Source organism: Embiotoca jacksoni, unplaced genomic scaffold (assembly GCF_022577435.1).
Source record: "Embiotoca jacksoni isolate LCO1_2020_lvr unplaced genomic scaffold, fEmbJac1.0.p SCAF_44, whole genome shotgun sequence".
NCBI lineage: Eukaryota > Metazoa > Chordata > Actinopteri > Embiotocidae > Embiotoca > Embiotoca jacksoni.
Window position 1 is genome coordinate 1,736,167 of NW_027185397.1, and position 8,809 is coordinate 1,744,975.

General features: G+C 44.1%; 1 protein-coding gene across 1 annotated transcript; it reads left to right on the forward strand.

Moving 5' to 3' along the window:
• The first annotated feature begins 1,360 nt into the window (after positions 1-1,360).
• LOC138210314 (probable G-protein coupled receptor 21) lies at positions 1,361-4,915 on the forward strand. Its single transcript, XM_069169386.1, has one exon. The coding sequence runs from the start codon at positions 2,209-2,211 to the stop codon at positions 3,268-3,270; it is 1,062 nt and encodes a 353-aa protein (XP_069025487.1). The 5' UTR covers positions 1,361-2,208; the 3' UTR covers positions 3,271-4,915.
• The last annotated feature ends 3,894 nt before the right edge of the window (positions 4,916-8,809 follow it).

The following is an 8,809-nucleotide window of genomic DNA, read 5'->3' on the forward strand; positions in this document are numbered from 1 at the left end:
CATTTAGTGGAGGTTGGGTAGGATTTGACTTTCTAAGTTCTGACGTGTCATTCCCTGCCTGTGTGTGTCGCTGTGTTTCACGCAGGTCAACAAAAACCACGTGACTGCTCTTTGGTTACAACTTGTCCAACCTCAAAAATCCACTAATGACGGCCGTTATAGAAGGGATAACCTTGACAGGCAGCCGGTGTGGACGCACACACGCAACCGAGTGGCAGCTCAGCGCTGCGTGACGGGTAGCGCACACGCCAGGCTGTCTGACACTCCCGTCAACCACTGAGCTCCTGAAAAACTCCCGAAGGGGAAAGCGTGTTTTGTTACTGTAACAATTTGGTCATTTTGATATTGATTTATTATTTATTTTCCTATGATTGAAAACATAAAATGTACGACTTTGCAGAAAGACGTTGATAAAACATCAGAATTTGACAGTCGGAAGATGTGAACGTATTGAAATAACTACAGTTGCGTGGTCAGGAGTTTAATAGAAGGTCATTTATCTTTACCATAATATTGAAGGTAAACTGAGGGTTTTATTGTAAAATTAAAGGTCGCAGGGGGCTGGAGCCTATTCCAGCTTACTTTTGGGCGAAGGCAGGGTCCACCCTGGACAGGTCGACAGTCTATCAAAGGGCCACATTTGATTATTTCCATTTGAATTATACAACAGAGAGATTGGAAAAGGTATATTTTGTGTTTAGTGTACTAAAACCAAAATATCCAACCCAGACGAGGCTTCGGTGAAACAAGGGTCAGGTAGATAGCCTGTGTTTTTATTCACCTAACAACTGCCTTATAATCTACCAGTTCAGTCTGAAGTTAGCAAGTAAATCTCTTCTTCTGTCTTTTCAGCTGCCTTCAGCAGAATATTTTTTACTCTGCTCCACTTCTGAATGTGGTCTGAGCAATCGGATCCCAATGCATGGCTATAGTGTATAGTGTAATCGGATTACCAGAGACTGGTTTTAATGCCAAGTGTGAACAGGGCCACGCTGAGAGTGAGTGGAAGGGAAGGTAGAAAAGAAATAAAAAAATTTAAAAGGGGGACAAAGAGGACGGGAGTGAAAAGGACTGTGTGGGAAAGAGGAGAGGGGGAAAAGGGAAGGGAGAAAAAATTGTGTGTGTGAAAGAGTGTTTGTGTGTGTGTGTGTGTGTGTGTGTGTGTGTGTGTGTGTGTGTGTGTGTGTATGAGAGAGAGAGAGAGAGAGAGAGAGAGAGAGAGAGAGAGAGAGACAGAAGGAGCGAGCGAGCAGGGGGAGGAGAGAAAAGAAGCAGAGGCAGCGCTGCATCATCACTACACTGCTACTACAGCAGAGGAGACACAGCTCAGTGTCTCTCTCTCTGTCTCTCTGTCTTTCACACACTCTCTCACACACACACACACACACACACACACACACACACACACACACATGCGTGCACACTCTCTCACACTTTAAACACACTTTCATGCACGCACACTGGAAGGCAGCCAGCTGCTTCTCATCACTTCAACTCTTCCTGCACGAGACGCTGCGTCTGAAGACCTGTTTTCTTCTCTGTTGAAGCCCGATGGACGAGGCTGTACTTCCACGTCTGACGTTTGATTGGACCACCTAGACTTTATTTGCTGAAGCAGCCGTTACTGTCAGTGCGCAGAAGTGCTGCAAACCTCTGATGCGAACCAAACAGGAGCTGCCAAGATTCTCAGCATTGTTTTCCCTCTTTTATTCCTTTGCCAGTATTTGAGGAGCGCGAGTGGTTGGTTGTTTTTTTTGTTATTTTTTGGTGGCTGCATGCTGGAGCAGAGTGCTTACCTCAGGAGTTGTAGTCGACGGAAGGAGGGGGGGAATGATAAACAGCGGCGAGAGGAGGCGGGTTGCACTGCAGCATCAGACTGGCATCTCTTATTCTGTGTTTCTTTTTGCCTCTTGAGGTTGCACACATGCACAAATTTCAGCAGCAGCAGCAGCAACAGCAGCAGCAGCAGCAGAGGCTGGCTGCATGTTTCATGCACCGATGGATTACTGCTACTTTAAGGACCGGCTCTCTGCTGGCTGAGCAAGAAAAGATGCTGATTTAAGAAGAATAGGAGGCACGCTTTGTTTTTGGAGCAGCAGACGGGACAAGCAACTTCAGGATTTAAAAAAAGAGACTACGATGACGGGATGATGGCTGTGTTGATCTGAAACCGCCCCCCTTCTCCTCCTTCACCTCTCCAGTCCAAACATGAACTCTTCCTCTGATGCAAACCAAAGCAGTTCACCCCCGTTCTGCCTGCTGGGCACCGTGGGTTACTCCCACAGCCTGGATACCTGCGTGCTGGAGGTGGTCATCATCCTCTTCCTCACCGTGCTCATCATAGCTGGCAATCTGGTGGTAATCTTCGTCTTCCACTGCGCCCCGCTGCTGCACCACCACACCACCAGCCACTTCATCCAGACCATGGCCTACGCCGATCTGCTGGTGGGCGTCAGCTGCCTCGTGCCCTCCCTGTCCCTCCTCCGCTACCTCCGAGGCCTGAACGAGGAGCTCACCTGCAAGGTGTTCAGCTACATGGTGTCCGTGCTGAAGAGCGTCTCCATGGCCTCGCTGGCCTGCATCAGCGTGGACCGCTACATCGCCATCACCCGCCCGCTGTCCTACGCCACGCTGGTGACGCCGTGCCGCTTGAGGGTGTGCATCGTCCTCATCTGGTTTTACTCTGCTCTGATTTTCCTGCCGTCCTTTTTTGGCTGGGGGAAGCCGGGCTATCACGGGGACATATTTCAGTGGTGCGCAGACTCCTGGAAGACCAACCCGGGGTTCAGCACCTTCATTGTAGCGCTGCTCTATGCGCCGGCGGCACTCACCGTCTGCTTCACCTACGGGAGCATATTCAGGATCTGCCGGCAGCACACGAGGGAAATCACGCAGCGCCACGCCCGCTTCAGCTCGCAGGCGGAGGGCGACAAAAGCGAGCGGTGCGAGGGCTGCCCGGACAAACGCTACGCCATGGTGCTGTTCCGCATCACCAGCGTCTTCTATGTGCTGTGGATGCCGTACATCCTCTACTTCCTCCTGGAGAGCGCCGGGCTGTATCACCACAAGGTGGCGTCCTTCCTCACCACGTGGTTGGCGATCAGCAATAGCTTCTGCAACTGTCTCATCTACAGCCTCTCCAACAGCGTCTTCCGGAAAGGTCTCGGCCGCCTCTTCAGCTCGTTGTTTCCTTCCTGCCTCAGCTGCACGGAGGCCAAAAAGGCTCCGGCCCCCGTCAGCCTGCGGCCGGACCCTCAGTGCCAAGTGTGACACCCGACTCGGATGGTTTCGGTTTGGTCACTTTGGAGGCGTCGGCCTCAAGTGTGTGCGCTTTGCTCTTCGCTGCGTAGCATGACACAGGTCTTTTTGGTCCCGCGCTGAAACGTGTTGTGGACCCCTTGCATGGAGCACAGAGAGGCGCCCGTGCAGACGCCTGTCGGTCATTTCAAAGGCTCATTTTCTGGAAAAAGGAGGCTGTGAAGTTCCTGCTACGACTTTCTCAGATGCCCTTCGTGTGATGCTGCTCTTTCATGGCTGCAAGCTGACGAAGACAAAGTAAAGAAGCTTAAGATTGATGAGAAAAGTATTCATGTGTGTTCAGAGGATTTAATAAAACACTCCTGCCTGCTCGGATTTAACAACTCTGAGATGCAAAAAAGGAAAGCACAGCGTGACCTGTGCTGTCCGACCCACTGAGATGCAAAAAAATATTTTAAATGTTTTCAAGCCTGACTGATGAATCTGTCTTGGCTCTTTCAGGGTAGAGTTAGCTGTTGCAAAAAATGGTAAACACTTGAAACAGTCTACTGATATGTTTCCCTTTCGGGAACTCTATGCTAATGAGCGTATAAAAAAATAATTCGCCCACAAATCATCCGCTAATCAGCCTGTGTGTGAGTTAAAAATGTGTCACAGATGGACTTTAAGCTTAGAAGAGCGAGATTTATTTAGGAGATCATGTGTTGTATCAAAAGGATTCCTCTCTTTTGAAGTTGGTGGGAAGCTCCAAATGTGTTTACACAGCACCGGGTGTCATGAAAATGTTGGTTTTGGAAATTAGCTTTACTTTCTAAGATGGCCGCTGACCCGGTGATTTTTTTTTCCGCCAGCAGACAGCGGCGTAGCCTTGTCTCAGAGACAATACATTTTATTTATTCTTGTTTCATCCTCAGGTTTATCAGCAGTTCTTTGTTAAGCCTCCAGGCTGTTTGCCTTTGATCTCAAGCTGAAATAGCACATGACTCTTAAATCACAAGCCACGTAGTGTTGTACGATAATCAACTCATGACTTATAGTGCAGTCGGTGTACATGTTGATAATGAATCTGCTGTCTGCCTCAATGCAATGACTAACTTCATTATAATCTCTAACTTTATTGCTTGTATTTCTCTAGCAACTTGATTGCTGCAGAAGAGAAAGTGTTTCAGAAGATCTGAGCACTTTTCTGTCTTTTTTGGCATCGTGTAAATTCACTTTAAGTATGAATATTTAAGCGGCGGCTGACTGGGCCCTTTGGAGGACTTCTGGCTACAGACGTCCAGGATGATAACGATCTTGTGGATCTGTAGAAGTGTTTTTAGGATAATTTATTTGTCCCGGCCAAGATGTCTGGCATGCTGCACTCAAGACTGGACCTGTTTTTTTTAAATTTATTTACAATCTTGAGTAGGAGGAAAAGTGTTTCTTTATACTGTGTAATTCAGGATCATTTAAAATCCTAAGATTTAAGATGGAGAGTTTGGTTTTAAAGTCACAATGAAATGGTATTTCTGAGAGCGTCTTGCTCCTGAATTTGACTTCGTAAGGAAACAAAAAATAAACTTTTTAAGGATTATACATAAATATATATATATTTATACACACGCACACACACACACACACACACACACACGCACACATACAGTGGGTACGGAAAGTATTCAGACCCCTTTAAATTTTTCACTCTTTGTTTCATTGCAGCCATTTGCTAAAATCAAAAAAGTTCATTTTATTTCTCATTAATGTACACTCAGCACCCCATCTTGACAGAAAAAAAACAGAAATGTAGAAATTTGTGCAAATTTATTAAAAAAGAAAAACTGAAATATCACATGGTCATAAGTATTCAGACCCTTTGCTGTGACACTCATATTTAACTCACATGCTGTCCATTTCTTCTGATCCTCCTTGAGATGGTTCTACTCCTTCATTGTAGTCCAGCTGTGTTTAATTAAACTGATTGGACTTGATTAGGAAAGGCACACACCTGTCTATATAAGACCTTACAGCTCACAGTGCATGTCAGAGCAAATGAGAATCATGAGGTCGAAGGAACTGTCCAAGGAGCTCAGAGACAGAATTGTGGCAAGGCACAGACCTGGCCAAGGTTACAAAATAATGTCTGCAGCACTCAAGGTTCCTAAGAGCACAGTGGCCTCCATAATCCTTAAATGGAAGAAGTTTGGGACGACCAGAACTCTTCCTAGACCTGGCCGTCCAGCCAAACTGAGCAATCGTGGGAGAAGAGCCTTGGTGAGAGAGGTAAAGAAGAACCCAAAGATCACTGTGGCTGAGCTCCAGAGATGCAGTAGGGAGATGGGAGAAAGTTCCACAAAGTCAACTATCACTGCAGCCCTCCACCAGTCGGGGCTTTATGGCAGAGTGGCCCGACGGAAGCCTCTCCTCAGTGCAAGACATATGAAAGCCCGCATAGAGTTTGCCAAAAAACACATGAAGGACTCCCAGACTATGAGAAATAAGATTCTCTGGTCTGATGAGACCAAGATTGAACTTTTTGGCGTTAATTCTAAGCAGTATGTGTGGAGAAAACCAGGCACTGCTCATCACCTGCCCAATACAATCCCAACAGTGAAACATGGTGGTGGCAGCATCATGCTATGGGGGTGTTTTTCAGCTGCAGGGACAGGACGACTGGTTGCAATTGAAGGAAAGATGAATGTGGCCAAGTACAGAGATATCCTGGAAGAAAACCTCTTCCAGAGTGCTCTGGACCTCAGACTGGGCCGAAGGTTCACCTTCCAACAAGACAATGACCCTAAGCACACAGCTAAAATAACAAAGGAGTGGCTTCGGAACAACTCTGTGACCATTCTTGACTGGCCCAGCCAGAGCCCTGACCTAAACCCAATTGAGCATCTCTGGAGAGACCTGAAAATGGCTGTCCACCAACGTTCACCATCCAACCTGACGGAACTGGAGAGGATCTGCAAGGAAGAATGGCAGAGGATCCCCAAATCCAGGTGTGAAAAGCTTGTTGCATCATTCCCAAGAAGACTCATGGCTGTACGAGCTCAAAAGGGTGCTTCTACTCAATACTGAGCAAAGGGTCTGGATACTTATGACCATGTGATATTTCAGTTTTTCTTTTTTAATAAATTTGCACAAATTTCTACATTTCTGTTTTTTTCTGTCAAGATGGGGTGCTGAGTGTACATTAATGAGAAATAAAATTAACTTTTTTGATTTTAGCAAATAGCTGCAATGAAACAAAGAGTGAAAAATTTAAAGGGGTCTGAATACTTTCCGTACCCACTGTATATATATATATATATATATATATATATATATATATATATATATACACATATAAAACACCACATAGTCAAATATATATGGTTTGGGTTGGACTTTTTCATCTTCAAAATGTAGAATTTGGTCAAAATCTGAATTTGTATATATTTGGTGCGTTTGTCTTTTTTGTACTAAACACAAATTTTTGCAGTGGATCCGAATCACATGGCGGAACCACAATTATTTTCTATATAATGACAAATTATGGGCTTGAAATACGATGACTCCATATCACAATCCACATTTATTTGTATCTTTTATCCTCCTGATATACACATGTACTTGCTCAAACCTGTGAAGCAAGCAGTTGCTATGGAGCCCTCAGGGACACCAAAACCAGTACAACTGTAACATTGCTGCAGATGTTGCATATCCTAGAAGTGCAGACTATTGGCTTTGGCAGAAATCTACGCTCTCTGAATGCCTCTGTAGTTATCGTGTGTTTTTCTGTCTGACAAAAGAGAATGCCATAGAAATGTTTGTCCTTGAAAACAGCATGCAAAATTTGCAACTACAAAACTAACAAAATCAGAACCACAGTTGATGCACTTTGCTTTGGCAAAGTTTAGTGTGTCTAATTTATTTATTGGTTCACAGGAAAGTTCACTTTAAAAAACACTTGTAAATGAGGCAGAAAGGCTAAAAGTCCTCCTGTTCTGTGTATTAAACTAACTACACAAAGGAACTCAAACAAGCTTGCTGGAGTTAGCCTTAGAAAATGCAAAAGTTTTTTCCTGCAGTATCATGTGGAAATGACAAATGACACTTTTTTATGAAGAGACAGTTTGATAACATCATTGTTATCCCACACAACAGAGGCAGTAGTTAAATTCATCCTTGATAAAGAATAGGTAACGTCTGATAAAACTATTCTGGACTGATTGACTTGCCTACCTTAAGCAAAGTGACAGGAATAAAATCCACATAATTTATTGTGGTTGAGCTACTTTTAAATGTATAAAATTGTATATAAATGACATAGTATTTTATTGTTGATCTATAATTAACAACAAGCGTATTACAAGCTAAAAGAACCCTGAAGATTGCACAGAGTGCAGATTTTATGCATAATCCCTGTTTGGTCAGTGCCAATTCTTTAGAAGTTAAGAAGCTTCAACTTTTGTGATGAGCGCTCACAAACATTTGGTCATTTTGATATTAAATATGTTCACGTCTGTAGTATATTAAATATATGTTCGATTTAAAAGGGGTATTCGAGACAGGGCTGTGATCGTCCTGAAAGTCATGTTTTATTTCATCGTGACTTTAAAGTATGTTGTGATGAACTGCTTTCTTTGCATTTTCTCTGGGGACACAAACTTGCATTTTTACCACAGGGGTTCAGGGGTCAGAGGTCGGGCTAAGGTCAGGGTTCAGGGTTTAGGAGTAAGACATTTCTGAAGACATACCAGCGGCTGTCATGGGGATTGAACCTCCCACTGACCGTGTTCCCCTCAATATGTGCTATTTATATAACATTTTTCTATGTAACGATGTGTATACAGACAAAATGTATTTTCCTGCAAAAAGGTTGACATGTTGAGTCCCTGCTTTATTCATTTGGAAAGATGCTGCACCAACACACTACCTGCATGATTGTGGTTCAGTCTGGATCAACGTTTCTGTCTCATAATACTGAGTGCAATTTACTGACTTTACTCCTTGTGTACTGTTGTGTAACACAGATGGCTTGCAATGTTTTTATTATGAGGGCAAAGAGTTCCTGTTTGCTATAATTCATGTCAGGAAGCCTTTTGGCCTGCCTGGGGTCTTGTCCCGTGTGCTGTTGGGACAAAGTCACGCAAATCTGCATAGAGTCAAACTTTATAAAGGAGCTGGAAAATAAGAACAACAACAACAAAAATCATGTAAAGCTATACGATGAATTTGACAAGTTCAGTGTGCTCTAGCTCGACTGCGGGAGACTGTGCAATACAGCTTACAGCTTTCCCTCGAACCACCATCAACAATAGTGGACGAAATATCTGAATGAAAGGGCTTAAAAATGATTGTGACTACAGTTGAGCTTTTTGCTACTCAGCATGTGATCTGAAGTTTGAAAATGTGTTGTAGGGAGGTGTAACTGTCTGATTAAAATAAAATTAAAATTAAATGTTATGTTTACTGTCTTTTGGATTGATTTGGTCCCCAAAAAAAAAAATCCACCATCAAATTGCAAACAACGGTAGAATTGGGAAGTCGTCCACCCAACCATGACCACAACACGGGAGGGGGATTT

Excerpts from the sequence above, each read along its gene's own strand:
- LOC138210314 (XM_069169386.1), top strand. The coding sequence starts at position 2,209 with ATGAACTCTTCCTCTGATGCAAACCAAAGCAGTTCACCCCCGTTCTGC.